Source organism: Nansenia antarctica (genome assembly GCF_963989245.1).
Source record: "Nansenia antarctica genome assembly, chromosome: 4".
NCBI classification, from domain to species: domain Eukaryota; kingdom Metazoa; phylum Chordata; class Actinopteri; order Argentiniformes; family Microstomatidae; genus Nansenia; species Nansenia antarctica.
Genome location: NC_137689.1, coordinates 22,859,367 through 22,876,345, shown reverse-complemented (window position 1 = coordinate 22,876,345; position 16,979 = coordinate 22,859,367). Strand labels below are relative to the sequence as shown.

At 42.7% G+C, this 16,979-nt stretch overlaps 2 protein-coding genes across 2 annotated transcripts; both read left to right on the top strand.

Moving 5' to 3' along the window:
- Positions 1-3,467: 3,467 nt before the first annotated feature.
- Positions 3,468-7,378, top strand: dlb (deltaB; the record flags this gene model as incomplete). Its single annotated transcript, XM_080529255.1, has 7 exons — positions 3,468-3,518; positions 3,608-3,847; positions 3,956-4,013; positions 4,106-4,363; positions 5,164-5,525; positions 5,896-6,112; positions 6,645-7,378. 7 exons carry the CDS (start codon positions 3,468-3,470, stop codon positions 7,376-7,378), a joined length of 1,920 nt encoding a protein of 639 aa, XP_080385381.1.
- Positions 7,379-9,434: 2,056 nt separating this feature from the next.
- Positions 9,435-12,834, top strand: ppp1r14aa (protein phosphatase 1, regulatory (inhibitor) subunit 14Aa; the record flags this gene model as incomplete). The annotated part of the gene is made up of 4 exons (XM_080529254.1): positions 9,435-9,632; positions 11,430-11,510; positions 11,672-11,704; positions 12,667-12,834. 4 exons carry the CDS (start codon positions 9,435-9,437, stop codon positions 12,832-12,834), a joined length of 480 nt encoding a protein of 159 aa, XP_080385380.1.
- Between the last annotated feature and the right edge of the window lie 4,145 nt (positions 12,835-16,979).

Here is a 16,979-nt window from a genome sequence, read left to right as displayed (position 1 = left end):
ACATTGTGCTGCCTTATTTATAGATCTGTCCAACGCTTTCGATATGGTCCACTGTTACCTACTTATTCAGAGTATCAGTTTGAAAATAATTTAATGGACAGAACGCATTGAGTCTTAACTGATGGTGTTCAGTATTATGGTGTAAAGTTTTCTGGTCATAACAAAGGGTGTTCAACAAGGATCAATTCTTGGTCTTGTTCTTTTTACTATTTACATCAACAATATTTGATTATTTGTAAATAATTGTAACTTGCATATATGCCAATGACACTGTTGTGCATAAATCCGATACATTTTTCTGTGATTTTGTAAATAACACATATTTAATTTTTCCAGAATCAAGTACCAACCTCAGCCCAACAAATGCTCTCTCCCATACAGCGGATGTAGACTAGCTCAGAAATAGCCTGGTCAATTGTGGCAATAGTACTTAAGGTGGTGCCCCCATTGAGCATGTTCCCACTTATGGATACCTGGACATTTGGTTTGACTTTGACTTGACGTTCAGAAAACCGCAGAGAACAGCAGACAGTGGACTGTGCAATCAACCTTCATGCCCTTCATGCGTGCTTGATTATGGTGATGTCATCTACAGCCACTACTCTTAAACCTTTGGATGCCATCTAGCGCCCTTTGCTTTATCACAGGTGATAGTTTTAATACTTCTCATTCTTTATAAAAAAGGTTGTCTGGACCTTGTTAAAGTCCTATAGATCTCTTCATTACTCCATTTTTCTGTATAAAGCCTTACTGAATAAACTCCCAGCTGAGCTTACCTAACCTCGTTATTGAAGTATAACAACATAAGTTACCTAACTTGTTCTCAGAGATGGGGCTCCACCAAATTGGGTAAATCCACTTTTAGTTGTGGCGCACCTCACTGCTAGAACAATTCTGCAGAGAATGTTTCAATTGGTTGGTCCGAGGCCGCTAGGGCAGTTTACAGTTTAGATTGAGGACCTCCTTGTTGAAAAAATTGTTTTTCTTGACTGTGTTTCATTATGTTCTAATGTTGTATGTGTATAATGTATTATTGTAAACTGTGTATGCAGGGCTCCATTGTAAAAGAAACCTTGGTTTCAATGGGACTCCTTGCTAAAATAAAGGTAAATAAAACATGTGTAGGCCTACTTTCATTTCGTTTCGTTACAAAGTACATCAATGTCATAGACACAATTCAACACAACTGGTCTTAACAATGAGAATGCCCCATACTAAATATAGTGCTTACTCCAAAGGATATATCTAGACCAGAGCTATATTTGCAGACAATACTAAACGTTGTTCTATTGAAATTCGTTCTCAGTGTCTGTGAGTTACATCTGTTAGTTATGTGTGCGTCTTTGGAGAGTGACGTGATTTATAGCGTATAGCAAAACGTGTGCCATGGATGATGTGTGGGTCAGTGATGGCACGCGTCCCTTCCTCATTACAATATTTAAATCCTCGAACATCAGACCCCCCTTCCCCTCTCTCACTCAAAACACACACACACACACACGCTTGTGTGAAGCACTTCTTTCAAGTGCACGCTGAAACAAGGTTTTAAAACAAAGATCTCTGAACATTAGGCTATTGCCCTCGGCGTTTGGATCATTGGATAGGCCAGAGCCTAGTTAGTTGATACGCGCCCGATAGCCACAGCAATATATCATATTCATATCGTTGAATAGTATAGAAAATGTTTCCAATTGTGTCTGTGCGAGCAGATCAAAAGTGTTCACAGAGACAATTCAACAGCCAGCAGGCCTACACGACGTATTCGCTCGAGCCTTGTGTGGATATTTGCCAAATAAGATCGATAGCTATACTTTATTGATCCCCGAGGGGAAATTAAGTTTAAAAAGTTTAAATTAGTTAGTTACATCAGTTAAGTAGCATATATGAACATCTAATTAATTCTTTCTATAGGCTATATGTATGAAAGGCTGATATAAAGCAATATACTCTAGGACCAGGAGTGACGACAGATGCTGAAAATCGTCACTGTTGGTGCCCCCCCTAAATCAATATGCGCAGTTGGGAAGGACGGTTCGAGAAGACAATAGATCATGTGGAACACCGCACGGTAGGCCTTGTGCCATTTATTACCATACAGCTGTTAGGATGAAGTTCACACAAAGGCAACTGCCATGATATCCCAAACTCTAGTAAGCTGCGAGTCGCTAGTCTTGCAGGAGCGCCCCATCCCCCAGCCACTCAACAAAAGACCCCCCCGCCTCCCCCCAATATCCGAGGCGCACAATGGAAGGGCTTGCCCGCTTTTGTCGACGAGCACGCGTCTGAGCAATTACAATTTCTGGACTGAAGAAAGAAAGTTCAACGGAACAAGCCATTCTTCCCTACTTCCTTCTGATCGATATTTAGTTATAACAAAAGGGCAAGGATTTAGGCTACCACTGACCAATGACGGATGTTAGAAGTTTGTGAAAACAGGCCTAACTATTTGGAAGTTATAGTGTAGACTACATATCATAGCTAAACAAATTGGTAAACCAGTGTCGTTATCGGGTGCACCTGCTTTCTATTGCCAAATCTAGCCTTTTACATCCCTACATAGGAGCCTGCACGCACATTTCAAGAACACATAGCCCAGCTAACCCTACCCCCCTAGTACTAGTTCTTCAAATTCTTCAAATTATCTTTTAGTCTTCTTATTCAAGTAGCCTAGAATGAAATGCATTCTGTTTAATTTCAGCCTATATTTTATTTCTGAAATGAACATGAAATCAGACCTACATGTTATTTGGTTATTTGTCTTCCACCATGAACGACTAATAATGAATTGAAAAGGCTTAATCATTTAACTAATTGAGTTTATAAATTGTAACACTTTGAAAACATTCCTTTGAGAAACCATATGGCTTCCAATCACTATTGGTGTAATATTAGGCCCACAGATTTTATGTAGCCTATGAGTGCATTGTTGTCACCTATACTACGTAGTGCATTTTTAATCTGCACCTTTTTAGTAGGCCTGAATAGATTTTTTCTCCAACCCTAATCATAAGCCTAAAATATATTTAAATGCGGCGTGCCAATCACACATGTAAGTATACCATACTCTGAGTGGGCCTTCTGCTTTAACATTTACCTCGCAAAAGTAATCATTTCCAAATACACACCCAGGTTCCACATAGCTTGTCCCCTGGGCCTTCTCCTGTCCCGCCTCCTGGCTGACGGGGGCGCATAAGGAGTATAAAAGCACTCTCTCGCATTACGCATCAGAACCAAAACAACGTAGAAACTGGCGGACAGGACAGAAGTAGGAGCAGGGACCTTTGGAACCTTTTCACATACCTTTTTTTGTAGCAATCAATGGTGTGATTGCAAGGATATTTTGAGCATTTTTTTTCTTATTCATTAGAATTTTGGGGGGAATACGCGCGCGTCATATCCAACTTGGACACAACGAATGCATACACCTGCTGATTGTTGAATAGCTACAGACCAAACGCTTGGCAACAATGGCATGCCTACCTCTTAGATGTATCTTGGCTTTAGCATTATTGGAAGTGGTAAGTACGACAAATTCATGAAGGAACTATTTAATCCTGCGCCTTTGGCTACTTTACGCAGCTTGTCTAATAAATGTTTTTCGTTGCAGGTTTTGTCATCGGGAGTGTTTGAGTTGAAGGTTCATTCGTTTAACACTGCCCACCGCATATGTAGACGGCATAGAGATTGCCACATATTTTTCCGAATTTGTCTCAAACACTCGGAGGATGTTATTTCGGCTGAGCCACCATGCACCTTTGGAACTGGACATACGAACGTCATCCGTGCAGACCAGACCTCAATTTCAAGCAGCGCTGCGATCCGAGTTCCATTCCATTTCAAGTGGCCGGTAAATATATTTTAAACTTCAATACAGAACGTTTGGCAATGACATTTAGAAGTAATTATATTGTATTTGTCTTGCATGAATTCTAATCCTGGATTTACCTTTGTTTAGGGAACCTTTTCTTTGATCATTGAAGCTTGGAACGCAGAAACTCCTACAGAATACACAGGTAGGTGTCTCAGTACTGTATACAGCCATACGTCTAAGTATCACATTCATAAGTTCAAAGTACTAGTCTTACAAACTTTACTGCCCTTCCAGACAACCAAAACAACCTCATCAGTCGTTTGGCAACTAGAAGAAGGCTAGCCATTGGCGAGGACTGGTCTCAAGACGTCCACTTTGGGGAGCAGAGCGAGCTCCGTTACTCGTATCACGTGTTCTGTGATGAATATTACTTTGGCGACAGCTGCGCTGACTACTGCAGACCCCGGGACGACACCCTGGGCCACTACACCTGTGATGAGGAGGGGAACCGAAACTGCCTGGAGGGATGGAAGGGCAACTACTGTTCTGATGGTAAGGACATCTCAATTGTACATGTTAGTGACTTTACATTATAGCCTGCTACACCAATGGGCCAATACTTGCCATTTTCCTTATTTAGAAATATCACAAGAGTGTGATAGTGTTTGTGTTGCCTAAATGATAAGTAGCAATATACAGTAGCAGTCAAAAGTTTGGACACACTATCTCAGAATGGGAAAATGTGTCCAAACCTTTGACTGGTACTGTATATCACACAAACATGTTTGTTTTTGTGTGAAATTATTTATAAAGTATCACTCTCTCTCCCTCAATGATTTAACTATAATCCTGTAAGCAGCCATTAGACATGCAGCTTTGCAGCAGTCTAAGATGCTCTACTTTCATCTCAAAAAGCTCCCGTAGTGGTCCTTTATAGTCCATAGCAAGAACGCTTTTGGAGTCCGATATGCCTTTTGTTCCCCGTAACAATGGGAGAAAGAGCTGTGACTCACCAGAGACGCATGTTGGAGGTGGTCTGGGTGTGTGTATGTGTGTGTATGTGTGTGTGGGTGTGTGTGTGTGTGTATGCACACACGTGTGTTTGTGTGAGTGCGCGTGTGTGTGTGTAACAATGAGTGAGGGAGAGAGAGGGGAGAAAAGAAAGACCATGCATTTGTTACCGTGGTGTGCTCACCAGCTGCTTGGTTTAATACTTAACAAACACTGAAGTCTGAGACAGGGGGGGGGGGGGGGGACAGACAGGGTGCTGTGCGTGTGTGTGTGTGTGTGTGTGATGTATGAGAGGGCGTGATCATTGTAATCACACACTCTCCCCTCCCTCTCACCTCCAGCCATCTGCTCAGCGGACTGCAGCGAGAAGCACGGCTACTGTGAGTCCCCTGGGGACTGTAAGTGCCGGATGGGCTGGCAGGGCCCCTCCTGCAGCGACTGTGTGCGTTACCCAGGCTGCCTCCACGGGACCTGCAGCCAGCCCTGGCAGTGCACCTGCAAGGAGGGCTGGGGAGGCCTCTTCTGTGACCAGGACCTGAACTACTGCACCAACCACAGGCCCTGCGCCCACGGAGCCACCTGCACCAACACAGGCCAGGGGAGCTACACCTGCGTCTGCCGGCCGGGCTACGGAGGCACCAACTGTGAGCTGGAGACCAACGAGTGTGACAGCAACCCCTGCAAGAACGGAGGCAGCTGCAATGTGAGTGATTGATTGATTCATTGATTGAGTGATAACAAAGTTTCAGGAGGAAAGGGGTCTTATCAGTTATCAGTTATCATGACTTTGAATGACCTTGTGTAAAAGTGTTAGTTATATTTTAGTGTTAGTTATAGTTATACTTTTTTTATTGAAAGCCTTATAGCATGTTTTTTGTTCCTTGAAGTTAAAGTTTGAAGTCAAACTTCATGGACAATAAAGGGTCAAATTGTATTTAGACTATAGTTTCAATTACACCCAATCTCGATGATTTTAAAAGACATTACATATCAGAGAGTTGATTAACAACCCTCGATCTACAGCAACGCTTTATCAAGGTTTCTCTCTAACAATTCTGCTCTCTCCCCTCTAGGATCTGGAGAATGACTACTCGTGCACCTGCCCTCAGGGCTTCTATGGGAAGAACTGTGAGATCATCGCTATGACCTGCGCCGATGGACCCTGTTTCAACGGGGGCACCTGTGTGGAGACTGTGGGGGGGGGCTACACTTGCCGCTGCCCCCCAGGCTATACCGGCTCCAACTGTGAGAAGAAACTGGACCGTTGCAGCAACAGCCCATGTCTGAATGGTGAGTCTGACAGCAAGTGCAATGAACATGATGAAGTGCGGTCTTGCTACTGGCGCCATCTAGTGGTTAAAATCGTAATCTGCACTTACTGACAGTAAAAAGTCGGTGTGGCAGTGAGTAACTATTTGAAGAGGGAATATGAATTTTGAGCACAACTTTAGTATAAAATCTAAATATAATTTGTATAAACATGTCACTTTAAAAAGATATAATGTGGGTAAACATGTCACTTTCATTACGAAAGGTGTCATGTTTCATGAGCAGTAGCAGCAGTCAAGAAGTGAACCACTGTGTTCAACCACTTGAAATATGAGTCGTTATATGAGGTTCGAACACAGAATACTTTACTATATTGATAAACTATTATATTGACAATAAAAAAGAAGCTAAAGGAAGATTCTGCAAAAAAAACTATTGATACCCCGGCAGATGGCCTTGAGCTGTAGGATGTTAACCTGAGCCCTTCTCTCTGGTGTAGGTGGTCAGTGTCTGTAGGATGTTAACCTGAGCCCTGTGTTTCTCTCTGGTGTAGGTGGTCAGTGTCTGGACCTGGGTGAGAGTGTGCTGTGCCGCTGTCGTTCAGGCTTCACCGGCGCCAACTGCCAGGTCAACATTGACGACTGTGCCCAGATCCCCTGTCAGAACGCAGGCACCTGCCAAGACCGCGTGGACGACTACATCTGCTCCTGCACTCTGGGCTACACGGGCAAGAACTGCAGCGTGCGCTCCGACGCCTGCGGCGTTTACCCCTGCCAGAATGGGGGCACCTGCTTCACCCACTTCTCGGGGCCCGTGTGCCAGTGCCCCTCGGGCTTCATGGGGCCCAGCTGTGAGTTCACCCTCCAGCCCAGCTTCAAGCCGGCCCCCTGGCAAAGCCAGAGGCCCTCCTCCGCAGCCCTCACAGTCTCCTGCATCCTGGCCCTCCTGGCGTTGGCCCTGGCAGCAGGCATCGTGGTCCTCAGACGAAGGCGCCTGAACGGCAGGAAGCAGTTAAGCGACACCGCCGTGTTCAATGACCTGGAGGCGGTCAACAACCTGGGAACTCTCTTCCCCAGCGAGAGAGAGGCCTTCCTGGGGCCCAGTGGCTTCTTTAAGATCAGCAACAGCAGTGATACACGCCTCAGCCTCTCTCTCAGCCCAGAGGACAGGTCTGGGTACAGGCACAGCTCTGTGGATGGGCAGGGGGAGCGTCACTCTCTCCCCCCTGGACAAGACTACTTGTGGAGGGGGGAGGGTGGCCTGGGTACTGGGGTTGGGCTGAGATGAGATGCTGGAGGAGATGGACACTTAGACACCTGGGTAGGAGGGAGGGACAGGGACAGGGAGGATCATGGGAATGTTAGCACTTCTTCTTTCTCTCTTTTTGAAAATTTTAAATGAATAAAGGAAAGGAAGAAAATGACATGAGTTGGAAATTATTCTGCTCATATTGAAGATTATGTTGCAAATGTAAACAAAGAAAACTAAGTGTTGGAAACGAACTACTTATTATGATAAAGATTTTACATACAACATTTGTAAACCTCTCTTTAAGTATGGGGAAATGTCCTCAGAAAGGTCTTCCATGTCACATAACCCAAAGAGACAAGCAATACCACATGACTGACTGTATATCGTACACTAGCCTGCAACACAGCCCTCTACAATGACACTGGAGGAACCGTTTGAACCAAATACAGCAAGTTCCAATACTCTGACCTGTACCCATGGAAGACCAGCCCATAATAAAGATGGGATGAATGCTTTTGCTGTATTTACCTATGCTGTTGTTTGAAAAACATTTTTTATCAGACCTCCGATACTATTGATTGAAAATTATGTTATATTTGTTTCTTATACATTTGATGTTTTCTTCAAAAAAATCCTAGAATCTGTATGTACGTACCATCATTTTATTGTTTATATTATTAATTTATTTAACAATTGTTTTGACATATCTTTGCGTTTGTTGTCACATATTCAGATATATATTTATATTATCCTTAATAAACGACTGTAACTGTTATAAATCTGTATTCTCTCTGTGTTCAAATGCACCAAGGATACACTGGGGAGAAACAGAAAATAGATTTTGTTACCTGAAACCGTTGCTGTTTCTGATAAACAGTAATTATGTAATTTTGTGTTCATGCCAAAGTTTGTGTTTTGTCAAGCATTTGCTGTCATATCATATTTATTTTGTAGTGTTTTTGATGTGGAATAAAGAAAAAAAAAGTATATTATCAGATATAGATGTATTGTTTCCATGTATTTATTGTCAGCATATAATAAGTTGGACAAAACAGACCAGTTCATCACGGGCCATGAGTTCCCAGCAGGACTACTCCAGGAGGTGCAGGAGGAAGGATCATACATCGACTGACATACTCCCCAGGTGGACCTGGTTCAATCTCCTGGTTCAATCTCCTTAGAAACAAAACAAAACATTACAGATTTAGCTATTCTCAACTCTAAAGTAACTGCAATGTCTGTGTTCCTGTAGCTACTTGTCTCTGCTGCCCTTTGACCAAAAAAAGTCCGTAGGCTATGTCCATTTTCCTTTTTTTTTTTTTCCGACATATTTGTGTTACCAGCTCACCTAGTAAAAGTGAGACGATTGATTGACAATATCAAAAAAATGCTTGCACATACATATAACTGACACGTGTGCGCTCCAGCGAATTGACGAACGCAGGCCTTGCCGTACCAAAACGACGCCTATGATTGTTAACCACTCCCACTTTCAGGTGACAACACCTGAGTCTCAACAATGTACTTGTATTTGGACTGTGTGTACCGTACAATACTATTTTGATTGGACAATATACTTGACTACTTACTTCACTAAATGCTTTTTGGAACGGCAAGATATCGTGACGTTAGAATTATACGGTTCTATCTCCATCTTTGGTAAAAATTTAGTTTTTTTACATTATCTGATCCATTAGGTGTTTATTAATGCCTGTGTGGTGTTATTTTTAAAATGTTGATTTTTGTTTGTTTGTTAGTAATTCATAAAATACAAAGGTTCCATCTCACAAAACATAATGGAATGTAAAAACGTTGACGCTAAATATCTCTGAACTACCCTAAACGGAGATAGAACCTTATCATTCTAAGCTCACGATATGTTATTTCACAAGTGTGAAATTCCTCCAGTGCCTCGTGCCTGAACTGCGCACATCTCTCCACAGGGTGCTGATGAAACTAGGACCCAGGGAAGAAGCCTCGTCTCACTCCGTACACATCTGTCTGGCAGGACATTCTCACTACAGCCCACACACACACAGCACAGCGCAAAACTCCAGAAAAACACTTTTCTAGAGAACCAGTCAGACGAGCCATGGCAGCCGGCCGGATCGGGAGTTTGCACGAACATGAGGTCGCTTCAACAGATGTTGGTGCGTCGCAGGAACACGGGGGCAATCTGCAAAAAAGACAAGCTCGTGTGACGGTGAAATATAACAGGAAAGAGCTTCAGAGGCGACTGGATGTGGAGAAATGGATCGATGAGTGCGTGGACCAGCTTTACACAGGAAAGGTGAGTACTGTTCTGTCTAGGCTCACTGGGGCCACCCACATGACCCAACCAGCACTTGCCTCAGGAGTAGCAGGCCTCCCAAGTCTTTAGTTTGGAGAAAGACACTAAATATTATTAGATTTAAAGGAAGTTAATTTAGTCAGGCAAACATTTCCTCTCTAAAAAGGAGATTGCACTCTAGAATTTACGTGGCTTTTTCTCCTTTACCGTCATTCTTTTTCAGATACTATGCTCATAGATCCTTTCATGGAGGAAATACTGAAATATCCAAGATTAATGCTTGGATGTGGACAGCAGTGCATCAAATATACATACATAAATTGTCTCATTTAAGATATAGTAATGTTGCAAGACACATGGACACCCCTGGGGTCCATAAACAATGTATAAACAAACTATTATAGTATATGTCACTCTGTTGTTGATGTTACATTTCAATCCCAAGAGTATTTCTCTGAAAACTATCTTCAGACCAAGTAAGAGTGGGTTTATTTCCAGCAGGCCCAGAGCCACAAACTTGCAGGTGGTTGCTGTGATGATGAACGATATGTATACAGTATGGAAAGGGCATGCTGTCCATAAAAGGCTATGAGCCCAGGAGGACAGAGGTACATCAGTCATGGACACTGAGTTACATCTGCAGTCCGTCCCTCCCTGCAGTCAGGCCCTGCTGTCTGCTCCTCACACACACATACATACATGTGGTTGGGATGATGCTCGCTGCCTTACATGGAGCCGTGCCTGGAGCAGGAGAGAGGGGATGAGGCATGAGAAACAGGAAGAGAGCAAAGTTGTGGAGGTTCCCTGGAGGGGGGAGGTTCGAGTCGACAGCTGTGCCCTGTGACATCTCTGCAAGGAGGTTTAGGCCTAGCTGCTCTCTAGGGGTGCCGAGGGTTTGGGGATACCACTGCTCCGACTCCTTACCGCTGATCTGATGGGAGTGTAGAGCAGGACTCTCAACCCCTGTGCCAGATTTTCAATATGCAGTATACTGTAGCCTACTGTATGCCAGATCTGAACTGATGTCATCAGCTGAGCATTACTGAGTTCTGAGTTGTCAACCTGGGGGACCAGTATCCAGACCTGGACAAACAGGTTCAGCAATAAGACTCCCCCCCATTACATCGTTTACGTCTGTATTCTATTCAGGCCTATATGATAAATAAACTTTGATTCGATTTGAATCAGTCAGATCATTCTAGAAAATGCATTGAGGACGAAAGCATCCTATTTCCCTAGATTTCCCATTGGAGCCCTGACTTAATCTAGTCAGTGAAATCAAAAACCTGCCACCTGGAACTGGAACCTGTGCCAGACAGGCAGTGTAATTATCCAGAGAGTGGGGTTGTGTGTGTGGGGGAGGACTGGATGGGGCTCGTCTGATGGGGCTACAGTGACGACACACAATGGACCTTTGTTCATTCTGACCAGGCCTGTGATACAGTTTTTACATGAGCATCATTATTATCTAACCCTCAACTCTAGGACTTTTAGCCCCTTGAATAGCTTTCCATCAAATCCTAACTTGGGAGAAGCAAATATTATGTATCTCAAACTTGTATGCATATTGATATCAAAAGGAGACGTGGGGCAATATACAGGTGTGATTCTCAAGTTGAATTACAGTTTGATGGGGTGTGTGTGTGTGTGTGTGTGTGTCTGTGTGTGTGTGTGTGTGTGTGTGTGTGTGTGTGTGTGTGTGTCTGTGTCTGTGTGTGTGTGTCTGTGTGTGTGTGTGTGTGTGTGTGTGTGTGTGTGTGTGTGTGTGTGTGTGTGTGTGTGTGTGTGTGTGTGTAGGAGGAGGAGATGCCGAATGAGGTGAACATTGATGACCTGCTAGACCTGCCCAGCGATGAGGACCGGGTGAAAAAGTTGCAGGTACAGTAGAAGAACCATGACCCCTTTGACTCTCTGCACGCTTTCATGTTGTGCTTTGTGTCATTACACATTTCAACAGCCTACATGTTTTTGTTCTGATGTCCAAACCAGACTGTGCTCCTAAAACAATGTTTGGCTGCTTATTCTCTGTTGATATCCAGGAGCTCCTCCAGAACTGCAGCAACAACACAGAGGTACAGTTTGATCAACGTTCCTTAGTTTACTTTACAGGGGTAATGATCAATGAAGCATTTTCTAATCTGTTAGAAATGTGTCATTCTGTTTGTATACTGGTTACCTTGATTTGAAAACACGCACGCACGCGCACACACACACAGACACACACACACACACACACACACACACACACACACACACACACACACACACACACACACACACACACACACACACTGAATTGCATACTCTCAGATGGAGGCAGCAGTGTCTGACACCTCCTACCACAGTCAGTCCATGTGTCTCACAATGGCTGTCTGTTCTAGCCCCTCCCTCTCCCAGTTCTCTGTTCTGGCCCCCACCCTCTCCCAGTTCCCTGTGACAAAGGCCTTTTGATCAAGTTCTGGGCCCACTGAGGCCTGCTCAGAAAGTATGTTGTCTGCTCGGTCACCTCTGCCACGCCCAGCTCCAGCAGCCCTGAACTGGGCCTAGGAGAGGGAGATGTTGTTTACAAAACAATACCATGAGAGATTGAAGAGCTGTTTATTTATTTTCATTTTCCTCTTGACTAACTTCAATTGCCCTCTGTGAAAGTTCTGAGTCATCATGGACAACTTTTGTTGTTGGTACTCAGCCGACCTGGAGAAAATGTCTCCATTCAAGAGATCATAGATCATAGAGACATGTGACATTAATGTATGTAAGGGCAGCCGGTGCAACAAGTCAGCAACCAGTGTAATTGTTCTGACTTTTATTCTGAAAAATATAAATAAATGTCAACGTTGTTGAAAATCTATGACACACTCACTAGTCAAGGCACACTATTGCAATGCAATGGATTCGGTGAGTAATCCCCACTACTACCTAGTTAACTGTAACACTGCTTTTACATTGTTAGCAGGCTCACAAAACAAGCAGTGTTAGTGTTAGTTGACTAGCAACAACATCGACATTTAACATTGACCCCCCCCCCCCACAGGCCTTCATCAGTGAGCTGGTAGGGAAACTGGAGGGCCTCCAGAAGCAGGAAGAGCTCCAGAGCGAGGGCATCGAGCACCCCAACCTCCACAGCCACGGGCACCACCGCCACGAGCCCTACCACTTCAACAACCCCAACCACCACCGCAGCCCCAACCAGACCCTCTGACCTGACCTCATCACAGGACCCTCCTCCGTCACCCCATGACTCCACCTTGGCCATGACAGACTGTCTCTACTCCCACTTACCTGAACCCGACTCAACAAACACCTGAACGCACACACCCATGTCACGCCACAACACTCTGGAGGCATCCAATCAAAGTCATTGAACTAGATTTTTTTTTTTTGGGGGGGGGGGGGGGGGGGTGTAATATATGCCAAGTTATTCTTCAGTACTTTTTTATTTATTGGTGTTATTTTTATTACAAGGAATAAGGAGAGGCTGACACACTGTGTTTGGTGTAAAATGGAGGTCATCCAAATTGCATAGTTGTCTGTTTAACAGAGTCAAGTGTGTTTATCAGTTCCTTTTTAAACTAAATATTATTCAGTGTGTACTCACAACAGTATGATCAATTCCTCCTCTTAACACCGGTAGTGTTTGTTCTGGTTTTATCCTGCCAACTTGTTTGAGTGGTTTTAAATTAATTAATCATATCAAAAACGAAAATGTGGACGTAAATAAAACATCAATCACAACGTCAATCACTTTAGGCCCATTATTTTCATTTTATGACCTGTGAAGACACATAAGCAGGCCACCTGTCTCCCCAGTGCTAGATGTGGTTAGATAAGTTTCATATTTTTGTATGAATCATATCTAGCCTCAACAGTTCTCAGCAGCTGATCTCTGATAACCACGAAGAGGGGGTTGCCACGTCGTACTGTGGCAATGCAGGTGACATGGTCCCACAGGTTTGACTGCATGACAGACAAGGGCAGGGTGGGAGGAATGGCATTTATTTTGTCAGCATTTCACAAACAAGCACATGCTACACAGAGCTGAGAAAGAGCTGTGTTGTGGGAGGAGTCACAGTGTAATATTTAGTCTTTCACAGCATTCAACACTAGAGGGCATAGAAGGACAGAATAAAACACTTGAGATTGTTAAACGAGAGGTATTAATTGTATTCAGGTTGGCATGGAATCTGTCATGTTGTCATGGTAAATTCAGAGAAAACTAACCTTTTCACCTTTTTTAGTATAAGCAAAACAAGCATCTTATCTTATAGACTGACAGGCACTTTTTAGGGTGAACAAACAACTATGGCCATATTATTTCTCCAACTGTCTGGTTTTTATCAATGCTGACGGTCTCAAAGTACATTTCTTTAATTGATTTGTCCATAGTAAGTAACCCCTCCTACCACAGTCAGAATCAATGCTGACGGTCTCAAAGTACATTTCTTTAATTGATTTGTCGATGCTGACGGTCTCAAAGTACATTTCTTTAATTGATTTGTCGATGAAGTTTGATTTAGTCAAGTCATGTAGAATTTAAAACTCACAGGCATCTGATAATGATTATTTGTTAAATGTTTGTTAGTAGTGCAGGCAAAAACCATTGTTGAATTCATTGCTTCACAGTAAAAAAATTACTGGAAGCAATCAGAGACTAGTGGCATCTTTACTCAGGGCAACACAGAATGCTGAATCACAATACACACACAAAGCAACTGACTCTTCAGACCAGACACACACACACACACACACACACACACACACGTGTCTGTAGAGGTAATAAATTAAATAGCCATATGGAGAAGAATGCACAGTAAAACCTTGACCACCTCCACTCTTGCAATTAGTATAATTGACTCTCCCTGTGGAGGAGTGGAGAGGGGACGGACGTTTCCTCAGGAAGACACATCATCTTCTTCTACAACACAGCAAAGTCAGGAAACAGGCAGACCACAGTGCTCTCCTGAGCCACAGAGGAGATACACACAGATACACGCACACACGCACATAGACTCTGCTACACATACATACAACACACACCGGGATGAAACAGCACTGAAACACTGCGCTCTATCCACACAAGGTAAGAAGAATCTAGAATCTAGACAATTCTTGTGTTACAGTGTTGTTTTTTTTATCTTACTGTACCAGGATTCCTATAACTGTCGATAATCTTCCTCATTCTGCTGCCTCTTCCCCCTCTTCTGCTCCCTCTTCTCTTCTATCTATCTTCTATAAAACATTTTTATGTTTGGTCTGTGATGGTTTTGTTCAGGTTTGCCCTAAAATGCAGTTGTTGGATTGTGTTTGACCTCAGTCAATGGAATTTGAGGTTAATGGAGGTTGTTGTCCATTACTTTTGAGCGATACCTGCTAATGCTATAGCAGTGTATGAGCAGAATATCTGATGATACTTAACATTAATGTATCCTTTGTAAAGTGTAACCAAATTATCTTATGACTGGATACAGTGTTTGTCATGTTTGTAGGCAAGTTCACAATATACCTTTTTCTGGGATATTACTGTCGTCTGACCAAGTCATCGTCTGATCTTATGTCTGACCTTGTATCTTCAGGAAGTTTTTGAGATTTCAGTCCCCATAGTCTCTTTTGTTGGAAAGGAAATAATATCATATCCATGCACTACTCCTTAAAGGTTCACAGAACACACAGTTCTCATTTAAAACAATGGTATAATTCCCCAGACTTTGTTTTTGTTTTGTCATGGTCTTTTCACATTGCATGGAACCTTCGTACAATATACTGTAGCACTATCTGATTAACCTTGGGGTCAATGCAATCATGTCATAATGAAAACAACCATGCATGAGTCCAACATACGGCAAGCACATACTCCCTAGAGTAAGACCTAGATGTCTGAGTTATACAGCTATCAGCATTACTTCAATGCCTGGTTCACTACAACAATATGCTGTGATTGTTTTATGGTTCTTTTTCAGGCTGAATGATACAGACCGATTCACTTTTTGTTTTGTTTTATTTAGTTCAGCACCATTATAGCACTCAATACATCATTTGAATATACACATTAGTTCTGAAGGAACCAGAATCATTATCCTATATTACCTTTCAAGTTACCACCTCTTTGAAGACATGATGATGGAAATGTTCTTCTTTTTTCAGAGAAAGCTAAAAGCTAAATCTGGGATAGAATTTATTCAATGAGACACACACATCACCATTTGACAGTTATATTTATGCTAGCTAATATAAATCTAAATAGTAAGTGATGTCTAAGGGTCCACGTTCATCTGTCTATCTTTAAGAAAAGAACAATTACATGTGAACAATCACACGTGAGACCAGGCATTAGCTTCATACCTCGAGAGCTGCAGCTGCAGGCTTATGCAGCCAGGCACTGAACCACTTCACCCAACTCATTGTTTCACCGAGAACTTAATGTGAAGTTTTAAGTGATTTAATCAATTCCTGGATGTTATATCAAACTCTTTAGTGGAAACCAAAGGAATGTATTAAGTTGATGTTAAGTGTTGTTGTGAAACAAAAGAATGCAGACAGACACACATATTTCCTGAAAGCCTGCCAGGACAGAAGCGTTCAGCTTTTGTTTATGGACAAACCTCCTGCTAGTGCTAGTGTTGGCATCACATGTGTCTACACCAGATGACCTCAACACAATTCAACATACACAAATGTGTATGTGCTCCTGAAGGGAGATGTTTGTAGTAATTTAGCTGTTTAATACACAAATATTGTAAAACAAATATACACAACGTTTCCCTAGACACATCGATATTTTACCACAATCATTTTCGTTTGGATTTGAGCTGAGTAATGGAATGAAAAGGAATCCTTCATATAAACACCTCCATTAGCTTTTGTAATTGTGGAATAACTGTATATAGCCACTCTGCTATCAACCTCCTTCAAATCCAAACTCATATCCTCTCATACTCACTCACTCACTGAGCTGTTTCAGGCTATTTGCTTCCAATGCCCAGAAGCTGTCATGATTCTCATTGAAATTGTGACCAATTGAATTTACCAAATGAGCTCACAATAACTCTTTAAGGATTGATATCAATCTCTATACCCTGTTGCTTAAGATACAATTGAAGCCCACCTCAGCATTATACATAAGGCTTATGCAGGCGTATGATGCTACAGCATGTCCTGTCCTCAGGGTATAGGTAGAGGGTATGTGAGTTCAGCCACTTTGATTGTGATGATTCAATTGTATGGCAAGGCAAGTTTATTTGTATAGCACATTTCATACAACAGGGGCAATTCAAAGTGCGTTCAAAGTGTATGGGAAACACAGTGTAAATGCTCCCTGTATACTGTAGACTTAGGAACCTAAAACACATT